Here is a 20,667-nt window from a genome sequence, read left to right on the forward strand (position 1 = left end):
GATCAGATAAATCTGTATGGTAATTTCCAAGAGTTCATTTGAAGGTGTGGTTTGAAGGCCTCCTCTTATAGAAATTTGGAAGAGAAAAGGATGTCCTGAAAGTGAACCCAAGTTTTTCCCAGTGTGTTGTACAGGTACATCACTACCCTGCTGTCACTTCTTGGCAATAAGGACAGTAAGAAAAAAGAAATACAAATGTCTTCAATTCTGAAAAGCAACCTCTGACTTGAAGTTCATGCTTGTGTGTCATTACTATATCATGGTCAATCCCAACCACTCAATTTCTACGTACATTAAGCAGCAGCCCTTCTGGCAGCGCATATTTTGTACTCTCTGTCCTGAAACCCCACAATTTTCCATTTGTATGACACTTTACTGCCTCTTCATTATATACCCAGGAAGCAATGCTGATGGATTAGTATTTCATCCAAACCAGAAACTGGCATCATCTCAGACTCACGCAATTTACAACAACTGCTAAGTAAATTGGGATACTTTTTTTAGTTCCTACTCTTCTTTTTTAAAAAATAAATCTTAAGAAAATACAATCCCAAAGCCTAACAGGCACACATTTACACATGGCAGCAGCAGGTCATAAATGACATCTTTTCCTGGTACTATTTATGAGAGCCAAATAAACTGAACATATTATGAGCCATTTATAATGTTCTTCAGCCGAACAGTTAGCCAAGAGACAGGGCTGAAAGCCTGTTGTAACAAAAGGTATCAAAGTGAGGAGGAGAACAGTATCTATAATTACTACTCCTGTGATAAAACAAGCATAGTACAGCAGATGGGTTTAACACAAGATCACTATTAAATAAAACACTGGCTCGAATGCCAAGGAATGAATATTCAAGAGGGAATGAATTGAGTGAAAGTATATAAATGCAGCAAACGTAGCTCAGCTATCCTAGAAGTTACTTAAAACTCTAACCAAAAAGATCAAAACCCACATAATTCTCCATGTTGGTTGAATAGCCCCTCTGCAGTCAAGAACTTCCACAGAGAACACTGATAGCACAGAATCCTGACCATGTAACAATGATAAAAAAAGATGTAAAACTCAACAATATCAATTTGCAGAGCTTTCCAACTTACCACTTAATAAACTTTTCAGTTCTTCATCAGAAACACACTCTAATTCATCTTTTTGGCGGCTCCATAGCAGTAGAACATTTTTTGACAAACCATGAGCCAAGTTAAAAATCTAAAAAAGGGTTTCTTTTCATTTTTAGAAATTATGAAAAATATTTTAGGGCCAGAAGTAAGGCTGGAATTAATTAAAGTGAATAAGGCTGCACCACGGAACATGGACCTTCAATGCTTATGCTTCAGAGCAGGGCTCCAGCTCGCAGTGAGTTTGGAAGCAGTAGAAAGGATGCCACCACTAACAAGGCATTTTGAATAACTTTTTTTTTTTTTTTGTCAACTTGCAGCATTTTTTAAATTAAATGTTTATATAAAGCATAATTTGGGTATTAACTATGTAATATCTTCTTTAGCTTGAGACTCAACTTCAAAGACACAATTCAAAAGCTTGAGACTCACCTAATCAGCTTTCTAAGATCATTTAAACCATGATATAACACGAACAAGGTCCAGAAAAATAGTAAGAGCAGAAGATACAATTTCAGAACCAATGTATACCATTACAATATCATTTCAGAGTAAAAAGGCATTACATCATAAAAGACTCAAATCTAAAATACCCAAACACTTTCTCAGTGACTCATCCATACTCCTAAAGACTCAGGCTGCATCACACAAATCCCTCTGCATATGCTGTGACTGGAAATACAAACTGTTCACCAGGACCTCTCTCGAGCTGCCCGGTGTCCCAGCAGGTTAGCCGAAGTATCAGGAAAACACGAATGGGGCCTGATAAACCACACAATATTTAAACGTTATTTAAAAAATCTACTTAAAGTAAAAAGTTCTGCAATCTTAAGTTAACAGTCCTTACACATCTGAAGAACTGAGAGATGAGAGACACACAGTCTTGGTGATACATATATATATATATATGTATGTATGTGTACATATATACACACATATAAACACATATATATAGCAATGACAATCTCAACAACAGCAATAGAGTAGTTGCTGTCTTGTCTTGATTTTACATTTTTGCACATGCAGATGTTACAAAGGACCAGTGATAGAAGCCCCAGATGGGGTAACAAACCCTGCTTCACCTAAACCCTTCACTTCTGATTATTCTGGGGAAGAAAATTTTATATTGGAAAATGGGGAACCTTTGCTTTAAGGCTTGTCAATTGATTAATGAATTTAATAGATGATTAACATATATTTAATGGATGGCCCTTGGAGACTGTAATCTACAGTTTACTAATTTAGACAGGGACAAGTAAGTAACATTAAGGTGTGGTTCCTCCTTTATCTTATCACTACACTCATATGTATGCTTTGTATGGAAAATTTTATTTGATAATAAAAATAGCATTCACAGACTTTCTCCTTCTTTGTTGCTACATCATATACATAGTGTCTGTTCCAAGGAAAGAAGCTTGTACTGGGTAAGTCCACATCTACTCATACTAGTGTTATGTATAAACCCAATAAGTCAAATAAAGCTATGAACAATGTAGTATTTATATATGCATAGTGTTTTATAAAAAAGATTGGCCCACATACTGCTTTTCATCAACACAGAAAAGAGCGTTATGTCTATAGCACATTGCAAGAAATGATGACTGAAGAACATAGACTGCATACAAGTGCTTGATAATACATAAGCAGGCCCACCATGAAAAAAGAAATGATATTCAAACCAACAAAAGCTTTAGAATTACTTATACAGTCTCCCATTTAAAACAGCTTTACATACCTGATTCAGTTTACATTAAAATATATCCCCTGAATCAATTTGTTCCATTTTCAGAAATATAAACACTTAATCACATTCCTCACAGCTAAATTTTGTCATAAATCCTCTTTTATACAAGAAAAAGGCAACAGTTTTGATTTTTTTTTTCCAACAGGCTCTATTAATTACAATTTAAACTGTACACACAATGATCGGCCATCTTCTTTCTTGGTTTTGTTTTTACAGTACCATGGCAACAACAGTGATAGACTTGCAATGGTTTTGTGTTCATATGGAAAATGTGAAACAGTATACATGTACACACCAATGCACTGTAAAAAGCAGCAGTTTACTTTAGTGGTCCAACAGTAACGGCAAACATTTTGGCTCAGCTAGGCAGTAATCCATTAAAATCTTATACCAATACTACAGCAGACTTACCACACAACTTGCAAATTTAAAAATACAACTTAGAAACTTGCAGGTTTCCCTTTTTCTGCTGTTCTTAGATTCAAATTTACAGCATATAACCAGTATGGATAGACTTCTACAACCAGGTTGTCCCACTGATTGCCTCTTTTTGCCTGTGTTTTTCCTTTGATACATATTTTTTTTTTATATATTTTTTAATTTTTTTTCTTTTCAGCAAGTGCACTCCTTTTGTCTCAGTAAGGATGAACCAGTAAAATAAAAAACTTAAATATAGAGCGAGAAGAAGAGAGAGCTTTTGGAATTTGGCAAAATAAGAAAAGCCCACTGGTTTTGCCTGAGCAGAAGGAATACACCCGCTCCGAGTGGGAGGACTCTGCTCCCACCACATTGTGTCTTGTCCTGGGATCCCGATCCCTTCCCTTGTTTCAAAGCAGACAAACAATACCATGCATGCTCGGGTTGCTGTCCATATACATCTAGAAGATGAGTAGGGCTGCGGCGGCTGCCTTAATGAAATATCGATAAATGTTGCTGAGGCTAATGAGAGATCAACAGTCTACGTTAGTGTGTAACACAGGCATGGTGGTTACCAGTCTTTCTGCCTTTGCGCATCCTGTAGAGGGGGCCTGAAAGTATAAACTGTTCATGGAACAAACTAGAAATTCCTTATCGTAAATCATCTTGTGCTGTGTGGGTTTGTATTTTTTTTTTTTTTTTATTATTCATTATTATTATAAATATCCTTCATTGAAACAGTAGTCTCTTCAAACAGTTCGTGTAATTTTAGAAACATTTGTGTCTTTCTTTTTTAATTCCTTCAGCAGGAGTGTTCCATTCCTACTGAGATGAACAATTTTCTTCCTTCCCCACCCCTTAAAAAATTTTCTACATACAGTGTAGCAGTGAGTCACTAGAGAACAGTCTGGATCAAATTATTCAAACTTGGTCATAAAATCCTTTTTCTATATTGTATCACTGGCTACCCCCATTTACTATATTGGGGAGGGGGGAAAGTAGCCCAATAAAGGAATTATTCTTAAGAAATCTACAAAGAATGTAGAAACAAAATTTTATAATCCTTTAGGACCAACATTTGGCAAGTAATTAAAAAAAAAAAAAAGAATACAGTGAAAAATACTTTCTTTAATATTATACATCAGGCACAACACTTTTGTTTTGTTTTGTTTTGTTATAAGATTTCATCTGCATAAAAGGTTTGTAGGATCAGCAGGTGCCGGATGTCTCCTCGCCTGCAAAAGCCGGATGGTTTCAGGTCCCGCACTCTCTCCTCCGCTCCCGTGGCGTGGGGAAGGCGGCGGGGACCCCGGAGGAGCCCCTCAGATGCTGAGGTCGGTGCTGCACTCCTTGTACGGCCGCCTGCGCTGCTCAGGCGGGTGCCTGCGGCTCGGCTCGTGCTTCCAGCCGGGCTCTTCCCTCTCCCGGTGCCCGACTCGCTCCTCCCTGAGCCGTCTGTCGGGCGACCTCTCCCTCCGCCGGTCAGACGACTTGGCCCGTCGGTCGAGGGAGCTCTCTCTTCTCCGATCGGGCGACCTCCTCGGCTCCGTGAGTCTCTCCAGCGACCGCCGCCGGCGGCTGGGCGACCGCTCTCGGCGCCTCTCGGGAGAGAGGTCTCTCCTCCTCTCGTGTCGCTCCCGCCTCTCCAAAGTGTTGTCAGCGCTCCTCGTCCCTTCCCGCCGCTTTTCGGGAGACCTCCTCTTCTGCCCGTTCACCACCGCCCTCTCCGGCTGCCTCTCGTGCCTCCTCTCCGGCGACCTCTCCATCCTCCTGCCTGGCACATGGTCGTTGGTTTTAGAAGTCCCATTCCAAGTGTGGTGTTCATTGGGATGTCTGCTAAACTCTCTGCTGCCTTTTAGGTCTCTAACGTAAGTCCGCTTGTCCCCATGTTGTGATGATTTGTGAAGGTCTGGTGGATAACTGGACTCCGATGATGGGTGCTGCCGTCGGTCGGATGGCACGGGTTTCATTTCCGATACATTTTGTGAACCTGTGGCGGGACTGTTCCTGTCACTGCTGGGGTCTGAAAGAAAATAACAGCAAAGCGTTTGGTACCGATGCCTTCCGCGACGCCGTGACACCACTTATCACTCTTCAGACTTCATTAGTGACAAAAACAAACAACTGTTAAAGCAGTCAGCGAAGGCTAACCGAAGCTTTTGTTAATTTAACTGCGAACAACGAGAGTTACAGGTTAGTATTGGTGCTGCTCTGTTCGTTAGCTGTGTTTTGGTCCAAGCTGATATCATCTTTATGCTCTTCTGATCATGGGGCATTTTACATTTTTCCCCAAGACCAATTCATAATGTTTCGGTTACACTACTTTCTTTCCAGTGGAAAAAAAAAAAAAACCAAAACTGTAGTTCAGGTTGTTGGCTGTTTTGTTTTTGTTTTTTTTTTTTTTTTTTAACAGTTTCCAATAAAAAGGGCCATTAGAAAATGATTTTTTTAGTTTTAAGCCTTTTGAAAGAACTGCCTTCCAGGTGTGGGAGGCCTTGTTTCAAATAGCAGAAAATGTACAGAAAATAGAATTGATTATTAAGCTTTCACCTGGTAAAATAGCATTTTGAAGGTGTGAGAATTAGACTGTAATCATGCAATTTCCATTTCAGTTAAGACATTACTTAATCTCACTTTGTTCCACCATGTTATGAAAAGTCCTAGGGTAGATTTTGGTTTTGCCACAATGATTCGAACAACGATGACAGAAGTTATGATTTTTTTCATGTCAAAGCAATGGAAAGATATTGTAATATGTAGGATGGCTTTGATTACAACCTAATCTCCAGTTCATCATTTTTAATGTAGTATTTCAGGTAAAATACAGCTGAGCTACTTCTGCGAGACAAACTGCAACGCAGAAATAAAAAAACAACCCCAAAACTAAAAACCAGCCCTGCGTTGTAGCTAAGCTACAATTATTCACGTCATTTGTAACGGATGTTTATGAATGATTCATTATATACATGCCAAACATTAAAGTAGCTGCGCTGACTTAATGCGAGCGCTGCTTTTATTTGCTAATTGTTTTCTTTTTTAAAGTAACTTCTGCACGGCAGCTCAGCTGGCATTAGCCACGCTTTTTGCAGGCTTCCTGCCGCTTGCACCAGACACCCACCTCGAGGTGGACTGTCCTGATGGCAACGACTGAAAACCCTCACAAACACTTGAGGGGACAGGGTGTTTTTTTTGCTTTCTTTATTTTCTCCTTTCTGTCTTCCCTCCCCCAACCCAAACACTCTCCATGCTCATTCCTCCTGCCATCACACAAAGCGTCTCCCATGTGATGGCATTTCCATTCATTAGCTTGGGAGGGTCGGTGTGTGCATGGGCCATGATTTTTGTGATTTCCAGGTGAAACCCGTGTCGTGACTCACGTGTGTGCATTTTTGCTTATTAGTTTTTTCAGGCAGCAGCTGGGGACCACACCGCTTTTCCGTAGCTGTAAGCACGTGGCTTGCGGCAACCTGGCTATCGCACAAGGTACAAGCGAGGTTTAAACGTGTCCTGTGGTGTACTTAGAATTCAGGGGACGGAGGGTGCTCAGAATGAATTGCTGTACATATAAAATATAGCGAAGCGGAAAGCAATGTGAGGGAATTAGGCCACAGCACAAAAACACCTAATATTGATTTTAGCTACAAACCGTAGTTTGATTATGGCCCATAAGGTAGAAGCAAGACTCCCCGAGCTTGTCATTTCTCATACATGCAGCGATATTAGGAGGTATCATCGCTGAGGAAGGAAGAGCCCAGCACCAAGAAAGGTAAGAGAAAGAGAAAGAGAAAAGTAGAAAATTTAGATTCCCTATAATAAAGAAGAAAGAAAGAAAAATCTTCATATTTTATCTTAGAATAAAGAAAGTTTATTTTTCCAGTCAGATTGTCTAGGCTTCACCCAAATATAAGGCTGCAAAGACAGCAGTTGTTATTATCGTGACATAAAGAGACATCTAAGAGGTGATTCAATAACCCAGACAACGAGAGCATCCATTCTAAAAGACAGCTGGAACAGCGACACAGAATGTCATAGAAAAAACATTAACAATCAAACAACAACGAAAAATAAAGTCCACCAGAGACCACAACATTAAAAATAAGTACAAAACTCATTACAAAAATATACAGCCTCATAGAGAAGCACGTTCCAATTGAGTCAGAAAAATATTGGAACTTAACATTATTAGAGGAACCATTTGCGACTGCAGCCAACAGAACGAAGAGAGGAAGGAGTCCCAAATGTTACAAGGATATTCTTTACAGTAGTGCAACCCCTGTATATTAAATCCTTGCTTGGAGAATGAACGTTTAGTGGTTTAGCATTAGCCAAGAGAAAATTGGTGGTGGATTTCTATCCTCAGTGCAACAGACATATGCTTTGAGAAGTGAAGCACTTAATTTACAGGGTATTTATGCAGTCTAGCATATGATACAGTACTGTACATCCAAAGGAGTATAGGAAAAGACAAAAGTAGAAAGAACATTACAGAATTTCAGTGCCATCATTGAACCTTCTGGTGTGCTATTTATATTACAGAAGTGTAAACCCACAACTTCCCTTCCATATTGTTAAACACTTCAATTGTTTGATGATTATACTTTGAATTGGTCATTTTGAGTTAAATAATGAGCAGAAACTCTCAAACGTGGTACAGTAAATAAAAAGAAAATCTAGTTCAAAAATTGTAGAGAAGGGTTTTGTTTCTGGTTTTAGGACATGGAGTGAATGATAAACACAGAACTTACTGACACAGAAATAACCCAAATACAGGGAGAAAAGTATAAAGGACATCCCTTCAATCATCAGTTTCTATAGAAACCTCAAAGACCTTTGGTTGGGAGTAGCCCTCCATCGAGGGCACAATATTTGACAATTATCTCAAATAAATAAGACATAATTATAATATTAAATAGTGTGCTAAGTTAAGCCACCCAGCAGTCCAACCTCCGGGGGAAGAAAAGGAAATCTAATGCAATTCTTAGCAAGAAACAAGGACTGACTGTTTCCCCCAAGACAGACATGAGATCATCTTTTCATAACCTCCTCACCTTTTCAGACCTTACAAATTAACTAGTTGAAACCAGCAGACAGTTTAACGGGGGAGAAAAGGGCTCAGGAGGCCAAATCAATATATTTTTGCAGTAAAGCTTTTTTCTTCTTTCTCTTAAATAACTTTATAAATATTTACATAAATATTGAGGGAAGGCAAAAATCTCATATGCCATCTCAGCATTCATGTTTATGGATACATACAGGAACTAAGAGAAAAACCTAACAAAAAAAAAATCACTGCTTCAGAATAACAACTCAGGATCTCAGTTTTTGCATTGATTAGAAGTAGAGACCTATTTGAAACAACAATTCAGCCGCTGAGAAACAGTTTGGCACAGTTCAATGACATTCCTTGTTTGGCTGGACAAGACAATAAGATTTTGTTTTGTTTTGTTTTGTTTTCCTCTCTGATCACCAAAAAATACTGCTATGATGATCTTGCCTTACACTGCGCCCCAAGTCCATGGAAGCAAGCAAAGGATGAAATGTGTAGAAAATTCAGCACAAGCGAGGCAATTAACCATATGTTGCAAAGGTTGGTAAGACACTGGTGAGAAAGGAAAATAAAAAAGAATTCCTGCTTCAGATCTTGAGACAAATCATTCATGGAGTGATGCCAGGGAAGAAAGGAATGTTTTCATAGTTTGACCCACCATATTCTGGGACAGAGCCATCTCCACGTTTCAGAAACAGGCGGACCCTGCGGCCACCATTTTTAATCAGTTCAATGGCCCGAGCATGCTTCATGTTCTTGGTAGTTTCTCCATTGATCTCTAAGATTTCATCACCGATCTGTCAATGTAATAAAAGAAAAGAGTGTAAGATCACAGTCAAGTCCCCGTGAGGGTCACCACCAGCACACCACCAGACAACAGCCACAGCAAAAGAAGTATTTATTAGGTGAAGCTAAATATGCCCAACTTCTTCCAGTGACAGACCACAAAAATCAGTGTGCGGGGGCCTGGGAGACATGAAGATAACAGGGAAAGCTTGAGGTATCAAAATATTTCATTGCTGTTCTGTAAAACCACGTTGCAATACTGTACTGCTCAATACCTAGAGCTGCATTAGAACTGGTGTTATTTTTTTTTTTTTTTAATTTTGATTATTTGTAAAGTCTTTGGTCAAAATGGTTGTTTGTTTTACAGTATGCTCTAACTGGGAAGTTCAAATAGCTTTTTCAGGTCCCTTTATCACTTGGCTATAGATACTTATTATAAACCAGCAAAGCTGCTTTTGTAAATATAATCATTCATCAGGATAGGAAAACAGGGTTGGAAGAGCTTGTCAGAGCATTGACTTCCACAGGGCAGCACTGATTTATTTTCATAAGCAAAAAATTTTGGACCTATAAATCTACCCCTAGAAAAAGAATTTTGAAAATGCAATTCACATGATATATCTGGAGAAGAAAAAGATATATGCTGTGAAGTTATAATGCATTCTCTAACAGAGGAACAAGGAGTACATAAAACTTGGCAATTTATCTTTTCTGTAGGCATTTTTTAACATACACCCTTGTTATATTGTTTATAATTTAGCTGATATGTGAAGTTAACAGTTAATACTAATCAAAAACTGTATGATAATTTCATAAACCATGGGACAATATACATGCTCTTTCCCCACTCTGCCCACTAGCAGAGGAGAGGATCAGGATTCTCTACTCATGGCTGTAGCTTTAAAGGAGCTGACAAAGATTTTGGCTATTACATTTTCATTGCTACATGTATCTTTGTTAGGCTTTAAAACTCAGATTATATATTAGAATTTGGAAACCTGGGTTGGAACAAGGGGGTGAAATCTTCCAATGCGCACACACTATTATAGAATGTATACAAAGAGTGACAGAAGCCATTGACAGAAGTAAATAAGAACCACTGCTCCTTTCAGTTAACATTTAATTTTCCTCTTAGCTGGCACAGCAGAAGGTGCACCTCTAGGGGAGAAGCAGGGAAGTCAGCTTATTGCAAAGAAGCGTGGTTTTTAAATCTGTTTGTGCATACCCTCATCTTCCCACATCTCTCAGCTGGACCATCCTCAGCTAGCCGCAACACGTACAGATCCATATTATACTCCCGGCCACCTCGCAGGCTAAAGCCAAACCCTTTGGCTCCTCTTTCCAGCTCAACAGTGTAAAAGTCTTGGTCCTGCTGGAGGGAAGACAACATATGTGCAACTGAACAGAAAGTTAAATGCTGCTCTACTCTCATTTTGAAATTATCCAACCAACGAACATTATTAATTTTGTTACTCATAATTACAAAAGAAAAACAGTTGAGTTTTCACACACAAAGATCCCACCCTGCTTCCTCAGATCCCACCCTGCAATTTAGAGTGCCAGCAGTGATCTGCAAAGGGCTGTTTCTTAGGCACCTCTGTGCCCAGGCTGAAAAGACATATTTCTGGAGGTTAGTTAGCTTTTTACCAACCACAAAGGAAGGAAAAGGCAACGTCACTTCCAGTGTCAGGCTTTAGTTAAATGTCTAATGGTAACTGGGATTAGTCTATGCCATGGTGCTGGCTTTTTCTTTTTGTTACCACCCCAACTATTCCTTTGCAAGAAGCTCAGAAACACGTGCATTGTTTTTCTCTACAGCACAAATGCTGTTAGCGTAGGGATGAAGTCCCTAATGGAAGAGGTTACTTCTGGGATGGCCAGTGGCAAGGAAAGTTAACAGTGAGATAGATAATCTCTCTAATAAGATGCTGTCTGCAAAATCTGGATCACTCCAGCTATCGCCTCTCATTAAGTTTTACTCTTCTTTGTCCTTTGAATTTATCATTTGCACACAACTGTACTTTCTGGAGAGGCTGCTCAAAATACACAATTCAATAAACAAACACATAAAACTATTACTGTCATAAAAATGCCAGATTTTTTTTTTCCGTCCTAAAAGTCTTGATGAGAATATGTTGGAAATGTTTCTCAGCTGAAACAACAGCAACACATATTATGAAACTAATCAGCAAATTCCTCTTTATTCAGCAAATGGACTGAGGGAGAACAGCTTCCCAGCAGGAATTTTCAAGGGAAATATTTGAACACAACCCTCAAGTGGTTTGGAAGCAACAGTCTGTGGTAAACAAAACAATGAGAAAGGTACTCCTTACCTGTGCTGCTTGGGGTGGCTTGAAATCAAACTGCGATTCCTGCTTTGGTTTGGTGTTGTTCCTGCTGTAATGAATGAGAAAAAGAGGGAGAGAGGAAAAATACAGCTCATGGCATGTGAAGATGATCAGGAAGTAACCAAAGAGAGAGCACATCAACATGCTGTCCTCAAGGAAAACAATCTGACCTGGTCTCCTGTGGTATTTGCTGAGGAGTATGTGTGGTTGTAATTGTAGCAATTTTTTCTGCATTGGTCAATAAAGTAGCATTGGAGGATTCTGCAAAATAAATTTATTTTTTTTTCATTATAAGGGAAAACCACTAGCTATTCACTGAAAGAACAAGAAATTTTGCAGTCATTTTACTGGAAAGCATCATTATGTTGTTTTTAAAGGACTTGAAATGGGCTCAAATTCCTTTAATCCAAAAATTAACAGGATAAAGTCTAAATTAAGTCATAGTAATTATGTGTATGAAACTGTATACTCAATTAGAAAAATGCAAAAAATAAAATAAAATAAAATTGGGAAATCTGGATTAGAAACACCTCTGACCATCAGACACACTCAGAACAAAGACTGACTTGCGGAGGAAGGATTGAAGAATGTTTTGTCTGTTGTCTAATGACGTGAATTCCAATCATTAAAGTCTCCAAATATGGTAGGTTGGCTGGATTAGTTTTATAGTAGCAATAACTATTCCATGGATTATAAGCTTATCAGTGCTTCCTCCATCTGAAACTGCAATCTTCAGTAGGATTGAGATGTGGCTTTTATCTAATACCTCACAAGGTGATATTGAACATGGCTAAAACCCAAACTTACTGAAATCTGTCTTTGAAATACAACCCATTGCTGCCTGAGCACTCAAAGCTGCACGCAGGGATGTGGAACCACCTGTACCAAATGCATCAACAGCTCTCGTACTATTTACAGAAGGGCTCACAGAGAATACAGAGAGCAGGATGAACTTCATTTATGCCACAGTAAAGGGGTCTCAGCCCAAATCAGCCTGTGAAAATGCCATATTTCTTTATGTACGGCCAGAGGTGTTTCCAGGAGAGGTCCTCTCCTGTTTCACAAAATTGGGAAGGGAGTTGCTGTAGACACTATTGAAAAGACACTATCTAGGTGTCCCTCACAGTATGGCATAACAAAATGTTCCCCTTGTCATTCTGGAGCTTTATGATAGACTTGAATATGACCACAGTTAACCCAGAACTCTTTTAAAATTCTGCCAAAAAATTAAGGTCATGTCAATGTCATTAGCTAAATATTAGCAGCACAGTTTCGGAGGAAAGACCTGGAACTTCTGTGTATTGATCTCAACACGTTTTCCAGAAATGTACATTGTATCAATCCCGAACAGAAAATAGTACTAAAGGGTTTTGAATTTTAAATTGCTCCGGAAGCCAGCAGTTCCTGGAAACACCCTTCCCCTCATACAGAGGTTTGAATTTAGAGGAAGAGTTGGTGGTACAATGGTTGCATATGGAGAATGATGGGGACAGTCAATAGAAACATCCACTCATTAGGCATGGAGTTTCCAGCTGAAGTCACTTCAGTGGCAGGCACTGACTCCTTTGTGGAACAGCTCTGCACACAGGAGACCCCCACTTTATGCCTACACTCATTCTACCTAAGAGATGATCACAGATTGCAAGTAACTACAAAATACTGATCATGATCCACTTTTCAAGGTCAAAATCTAAACTGAATGCACCATCAATGGTTAAAACAATGCACCTTGTTTTCTGATTGAACTTCTCTTGTTCCAATGCAACTTTAAAAAAAGCCACCATCAGACTACAGCAACAAAAACTGGGTGGAAACTTCTGGCTCTCCAACATAAAATCACAAGCTCTCCTACCCTACCCTTGTTTGCTCCTTAAGCTCCAGGTATCTGATAATTCATTTTATTGACTATAGAGAAATCTGCCATTATTAAACAGAGTCCAACTGTAATACAAAATTGCAGAAATGGGAGATTTTTAACCTGAATTAAGGAGAGGTGATGGTTATATGTTTACTTGGTCCTGTGAACATCTTTTATTTCATGGATTTATTTTAATTGTGGAGAAATCTAGATGAGGTGAAGGTTTTTCCTTTCTGTAGCTAGTGCATGTCAAGGGAAACTCAGGAAAAGGGAAAGAGAAGAAGAACCATTTAAACAGATGAGTGAAATGAGGGCACAGCTCCTTTTCCTCCAGCACTGTGCCCAAGTTAACATGCCCAAACCCTTAGCATATGGAGCTGTAACATCTTCCAGTCCAGATCTGGCTTGCATCCAGTGTCTCAGAGAGTGAGAGGCTCCTGGGTCTGCCTGCACCTCTCAGGGTAGGCATGACCAAAACATACCCTTGCAAGGATGTGCCACTGACAGCTGGCTGTGTGAGAGGGAGATGTCCCTATATGTGGTTACACTGTTGGATTTTAAGAAATAATTCTGTGTATTTTGTAAAGATACCTTGATTCTAAAATTGGTCTCCAACATAAGAAGGCCCTGAAACATGGTTAAATGTTCTGTATTCATCCAGACAAAAGCCTCTGAAACCCTACACAAATATTTGGAGATCAGATGATGATGGGCTTCAAAGAGAATGCAAGATTCCTACCCTTTAGTAGGTCACATTAAGAATACCAAGTAAAGCAACAACACATCTTTGGTACAGATGTATCTTCACACCACTGTACTGCATCTATCTTTAGCCCACCCTATCCCATGAGTCAGGAGTTGTGCATAATTTTGCTAGTTTTTTAAACACTGGTTCAGGACGCATGCCAGCCACCATGTGAAACTGGAACAGAACACAAATATTGCAAAAATTATCTCTAGTAGAATTACAATTTTACATTCTAAATCCTACATATTTCATTGACTCCTTGCCCTGTCCTGCCCTGGAACACTCAGACACCAATTAAATGCTTAATCTAAGCTTGTAATTTTTCAGTTCTCTGTATCCTTACATCAGCTGGTATCATGCTAAACCATCATAATTTCATCGGAAATATACTCCTGCGGTGGTCTATGGCAATGAGTTGCTGCAAGACTTATTACAAAGCAAAAACCCTTGGTGTTTTTAATAATGTTAGAAGAGATTAGCAGTGTGAGTTTATTGTGAGTCTTGTGATGAGCCTCAATTTCATGTTTGTCTGAGAAGTATGGCTTCTGATTTATTCTTCCCCCCACATCTTTAAGTACGCTGTTAGATCATTTATATTTACCAAAAAGTGCCCAAAAGTCAACAAAAAGAAGACAACAGATCAACAAAAGCACCCAAAGACAACAAAAAGAACACAACATTAAGATCAATTTTTTAAATTTCATGTGGTTTAGAGCAAACCTCTCAGTGATTTTGAGAGTGTCTGGTCTTGCTGGCTTTTGGAAATTAAATGTAGGTAATAATACACAAAGTTGACAATCTGATTTGGAATTTCAAAAGGACAGTAAATAAAAAGACTCAAAACCTGCATTGCTATTTCTATGAGATAGAAGAGCTGACTCCTTCCCTAAATTACAGCTTTCCATCTTCTCTAGGAATATGTGATGTCAGTCACAGATACAGGTTTCCCTTCTAACCTAAGGAATTTAACATGGCATTTTGTACACATATTTGCATGAACAAGACTGGCTGAGCATTCATATCAGGAGGCTACATCCTTCTTAAAAAATTCTTAAGCCATTCACGGGTCATTTATTTCTTAAATGTTTTTGCTTTCAAAAAATATTTATTTATTTATTCAAAGAGTCACCTCCCTTGATTTTGATCAGATATCAAAATACAGGTAATGAACAATTCTCCTCCCAGTTTACCTTCCAAAACTGGCATGCACAGGCCAGCTCAGATGTTAGCCTGATTCACACCCAATTTATTATTCATGAACACTCAATTTGCTGGAAGCAGCAAAGGATATATACCATTTGACCTGGTAGCTACTAAACAGTAGGAAAATAAAGCCTTTATGCAGAACAGATCATCCTAAACAGAAAAAAATTATATAACCAGATCATTTCTCATCCTGGCCTATTTTTATCCTAAATAAAGCATAATCATACTTTGTGGGGTAACCAAATCCATGTTTCAGATTAGAAAGTACAAGAGTTAGCAACTACCAAATGCTTCTCACTGGAAATCATATCATGTAATTTCTTCACTCTGCTTTACAGGTACCAGGTTCAATTCCACCATACTTTCTCAACCTTTCTTTCAAACTTAATCACATTCTCTCTATATTTAACTGAATGCAAATAATGTCTTGTCCAACTCTAAGAAATGCTCATTAGCACTGTATCTGAGCCATCAAATCCTATACCTGTGGATTCAGCTTAAAAAGAGAGCAATGTAAAAAGATTTCTGCTTAATGAGTTCTCACTATGAACCCATCCATGGCAGAGCAGGACAATGAACAAACAAAATTCTTAGAATTTAGAACCACAGCAATTTTGGGTCTGCTACATATACTTTATATACATTTCCGCTCTGTTCCTATTTGGCATCGCAGCTAGAGATGAATTTAATGAAGCTTATATATATCACAGATCCTTATTTTTATTAAATAGTTCAGTGACCTGAAACCAGTATCAAGTGTCAGCATATTAATAGGGATCCTGCATGCTCCCTCTGATCTGAAACAGTGAGATCCTGTCTAGGGAAACTCTCACAATTATCAGCTATAAGCACACAGCAGCTCCAGAGCCATCACCATTTAACAAAACCATTTCAAAATGTACTGAGCTCACTCCCAAAGCAACTTACCCTGAATAAAAACAAATCTTCTTTTCAAACAGCTTAAAATATGATGAAGTCTTTATCCCTTTCTGTGAACTCTTTACTCTATAGCTGGCTTGTGTATATACAAAACTTCAGGAATTCCACATATTAATATGTGATTCCCAAATATTCTAAAGCTGCACTATTAACCTAAGAATCAAATCAAAGTGTACCAAGATATGCATCAAATTTACAGAAGATCATTTTAAGGAGATACATGGCGGAAAATGATAGAATGGAATATTACTTTTTTAATGTAGAATCAGCACCTCCCTATTTAAAAACAGAACTCCCATTTCTATAGAAAGAAACAAAAAATAAAGCTATGGAAAACTTACAACCTCCCTCACAACTCATTCCCAAAGTGGGAGTGTAAATTGAGTCCTCTGTGACTTTGCAGCTCTGACTGATGCAAAAATCCCAGGAACAAAACCAACAAGAGGGTCAGATAAGACATTAGGAAACATATACTTTACCATCTCCTGGAATGATGCGCAGGGTAACGGTGTTTCCCGCTTCCTTAATGAGGTTGACGATGTCTGAATGCGACTTGTTGGTGATGGAGCACCCATTCACGGCCAAGATCCGATCGCCTACTTTCAGCTTGCCACAGCGGTCTGCGGGACTCCCTTCAATTATCCGACCTATTTTGTGAGGCATGGCCACACATGCATTTCCCGCTTTTGTATTGGTTTGGGGGGTTGTTTTTGTTTTGGTTTTTTTTTTTTGTTTTGTTTTTGTTTTTTTTTTTTAATTGTTTACATAAATGGGAATATGGTGAAGGGGAAAGGAGAAAAAGGGTTGAAAAGGGAAAGAGAAGGTTAAGGGTTAATTAATTAATGCATCAAGCAAGTTATTATAGGATAGCTTTGCTGCCAGTGTTCAAAACATTGGCAATCAACTAGTATGAGTGCACAATACTTTACTTCTTATATAAAAAGGTGTTTTGTTAATCACTCAAAACTCCCCCCACCTTGATTTCTGTTAATAAATGGTGAGATTTTTATAGACTAAAACTGCACTTAGCAGCCTCATCGTAACTGAAATCCTGATTTTATTTTTGAACAAAAAAAATTGAAACTGTCTGTAGAAAACACAACCTTCCTCCTCCAAGATTACATTGGTGTCAGCCTCTCCAGTCCTTCTCTAAAGCAACTGCTGTTCAAGCTTCTGCCAATGTTTTGTTCTTTCTCAATTTAGAAAGATGAAATTGTTCTAGGTTTAGGAGGGAGTGTGACTCCCTTTCTACCACGAAGACCCACCCTATCAGCACTGCATGGGGAAGCAACATGAAACGTTTTTCTTCTGTTGTGAATAAAGGTACTACACCAGGGAAGGTACAGGACCACTACAGATGGGCCAAGACTGACAAAGGTAACCTCTTTGGTGCAGGCATCCACCTCAGCCTCTGCTAACCCTTCACCTTTTATGATCCTAGATAGCATCAGGATGGGAACAGGGAAGGAATAAAGACCTCTTCAACTAAATACCTCTAAAATGGCACACAAAACCATTGAGATGTCTGACACACAGAGCAAGAGCACTTTAGGATGAATGCGTTTTGGAGACAAAATTCTGCTCCTCTTCCATTAAATTTATTTGTCCCAAAACCACAGGGTCATCCATAAAATCCAGAACTGGGACACAGGGGATACACAGCTTCACTCAGATAAATCCACTGGGCTTGTGTATGGCTTCATTGCACAGGCAAGAGGCCCTTAGGCATGCAGCATGTGATTAAAACCATAAGGTATAAAGTGGTCATCTCAGTCTGCATCCAGAATACATTCACCCTCAAAGATGCACTTTCTCATCTGCGTTGTAGTCTATATTTGATTAGTAGTTTTAGAGATATACATTGCTGCATACGTGACAACACTAGAGATACCATAAAGAAGAAAAGGTTAAGAAAAGGAATGTGAGGTGAGAACAAGGTTGGAAAGATGAGATGAAAACTGACAGAAAGTGTTAATATTAGTGGCAAATGGTAGAGGAGTTTTTTTTTTCTTTTTTTACTGCGATGTTAGAAAGTTTCTTCTTCTGGTAATACAAAGACCCATCCAGTTTAAAGGCTGTTGTGAGAGTATGAGCTCCTACTCTATCCAATCCACTGAACACAGATGACAGAGCCCACACCAACGTGACCAAGGTGGGTTTTAGAACCAGTTTGGCCCACCTTTAACTACTACCCAAGAAAGAAAAAAACTACAAAGCAGGTCCAAAGCAAGCACCACATAGCAGAGGGAACACATCTCATGCAGAGTATTAGGAAAAAACTGAACACAATTGAAAAAAGTTAAAGGAAGAACAGTCACAGATCAACAGATCTCCAGGAGGAGCCCCTGCACAGAAAACTTCCAGTTAGCAAGTATCTTGGGCTAAAGCAAACACAACTCTTTACAACCTCAGGTCAATGTTTCTCTGCAGAAAAGAGTTAGAGCACAGTCTTCATACAGTAAAAGTTATTTACACGTTTGCAAATATTTTCAGAAGATAAAAGCTCTCTCTGGTTTAGCCTGAGATCAGGTTACTCTTTATTACATTACGACGTTGTGTTCTGGCACCAAAATACCTATTCTGGAAGAGCAGTTTCCAGCAGTAAGGACAATGCCGAAGTAGCCTAGCACCTGAGAACTGACAGAACTCGATGCACTGAGTCTATACTAGATATTCTCCCTCCAAAATTGCTGCTGCCGTGACTGCTAAGAACAGTCCTACATCAATACCAGCAAAGGAGGTGATTCTGCCTTGATTTATTAGTAAGGGCACTGCCGATGGACAATGGCAGGAAATTTCAGAGAAAAAAGCCTAGAGAAAAAAAAAGGAGGAAAGGCCACTTCTTTCAACATGCACCTGCGCGCCCCAGAAACATTCAAGCTGTACAAGGAGACTGCAATGTATTTTGTCTGCAAACCACAACTCTGCTCTAAGAGGTAGTGTGAAGATGGCCAAGGCATGCGTTCTGTTTTTCTTTTCCCCCTCCTTCCCTACCACACGCCACAGACTAACAGGGAGGGAACACCTTCTTTTTCCCTACAAAGTACAAGTGGATGCTGCCCCTGGCCCTGTTGGAGGAGATGGAAAGGGAAGAAAATGGCATCTCTGACCTGTTTCGCCCTTGCAATGATGTTACTGCTCCTGAGCAGGCTCTCCTGTGCACACATGCAAAACCAGCCTGTTTGTGCTTTGAAACATATGGCTTGTTTGCTCTGTAGGCAGAATTACACCTCTTTTGCAACAACACCTGGAATGGGTGTCTGCCTAGCACAAAGGACCATTTTCAGAAAGAAACCACAACCACTTCTATTAGGGCAGGGTATTAAGTGTGACATCACATGCATTTAATTTCCCCCTACTCTGAGGAAATGGTCTTGGGAAGAGGTGGAATGGGTCAAAAAGCATCCTGTTTTTTTAACACTATTCTCCATTTTATGTGTCACCAGCAAATACTATTAATTAAAACTTTCTAGCTATCAGCATACTCACTCCATAATGAGGATCAGAACAACCCTGATTGCCAAAGAGAAGTTAATCAGTTCAAGTATTGTTGCTTTTAAATCAACTGGCTCAATTCCACCATCAGGAGACATATTTCCTTCCACCTGCTCCATTTCTGCATTAACAAACAGCATCATGGGGGGGATCCCTCCCCCCCCCCCCCGGCTGCTCTTCTGAGACCACACCCAGAAAGGCGTCCAGCTCGCAGGGAGAGCCAGGGCTTCAGGGAGCACCAGGAACTGCCACTGGTGGTATTTTTGCTCTTCAGGTTGGGATTTCTCATTATGCTTTTCTCGACTCAGTGCTGAACAAAACCCAGGAGGCAAACACCTACCAAGCCTTGGCCTCCAATTAAGCCATTAATTACATAAATTAGGGCATGCTCACAACTTTTAATTAAACGGATCCCCACTTGCCTCCTTCATCCCGCGTATACACACACACAGCTGCAGCGCTCAAATCTGTGTCTCATCCGAGGCGCGCTGAAAAAACCCCAGGACTTACCGAACGTCGTCCCTGCCTCCGGCCTGCTCACCGATGAGACAATGACAAAGCCGAACCCCTCGTTTTCCCCACGGCGGATTTCCACATCGTAGGGCTGAACCACGGTGCTGACGACACCGCTGCCCCCGCCACCACCACTGCCAATCCCACTGGTGCTGCCGCTGCCCGAGCTGACGGTGTTGAGGGAGTTCTGGCTGCCCTGCGGCGTTCGCTTCTCCTCCGTCAGCGAGGCCGGCTGGTTGCTGCTGTGGTGGGAAGAGGCTGGGGATGGAACTTCATTCTCTGCCTTGGGAACTGGGGAGTCAAAAAAAAAAAAAAAAAAAAAAAAAAAAAAAAAGACTGTCTGGGCAGGCTGCACCTTTTAGTTCTTGAAAAGTACTGCCCACTGAGAGGTTAAAAAAAAATAAAAAGCAAATCACCTGCTTTAATCTATAAATCATGACCATAATG

At 39.7% G+C, this 20,667-nt stretch overlaps 1 protein-coding gene across 26 annotated transcripts in view; it reads right to left on the bottom strand.

Annotated features, from left to right (window-relative positions):
- Positions 1 to 2,427: 2,427 nt before the first annotated feature.
- Positions 2,428 to 20,667, bottom strand: part of MAGI1 (membrane associated guanylate kinase, WW and PDZ domain containing 1) — a 357,611-nt gene continuing 339,371 nt past the window's right edge. For 8 of the 26 annotated variants that reach the window (XM_032985728.2, XM_032985726.2, XM_032985720.2 and 5 more), the window contains 7 exons: positions 20,218 to 20,511; positions 16,692 to 16,895; positions 11,632 to 11,722; positions 11,447 to 11,510; positions 10,339 to 10,485; positions 8,986 to 9,124; positions 2,428 to 5,303 (listed from right to left, as the gene is read on the bottom strand). In XM_032985728.2, the coding sequence (XP_032841619.1) occupies positions 4,603 to 5,303; positions 8,986 to 9,124; positions 10,339 to 10,485; positions 11,447 to 11,510; positions 11,632 to 11,722; positions 16,692 to 16,895; positions 20,218 to 20,511 (1,640 nt within the window). In that variant the 3' untranslated portion in view covers positions 2,428 to 4,602. Of the gene's footprint in view, positions 5,304 to 6,926; positions 7,016 to 7,122; positions 9,125 to 10,338; positions 10,486 to 11,446; positions 11,511 to 11,631; positions 11,723 to 16,691; positions 16,896 to 20,217; positions 20,512 to 20,667 lie in introns of those variants that run through there. The other 18 variants (XM_042799313.1, XM_042799314.1, XM_042799311.1 and 15 more) reach the window with 10 other exon arrangements.

This window comes from Tyto alba, unplaced genomic scaffold (genome assembly GCF_018691265.1).
Source record: "Tyto alba isolate M040663 unplaced genomic scaffold, T.alba_DEE_v4.0 Super-Scaffold_3, whole genome shotgun sequence".
NCBI classification, from domain to species: Eukaryota; Metazoa; Chordata; class Aves; order Strigiformes; family Tytonidae; genus Tyto; species Tyto alba.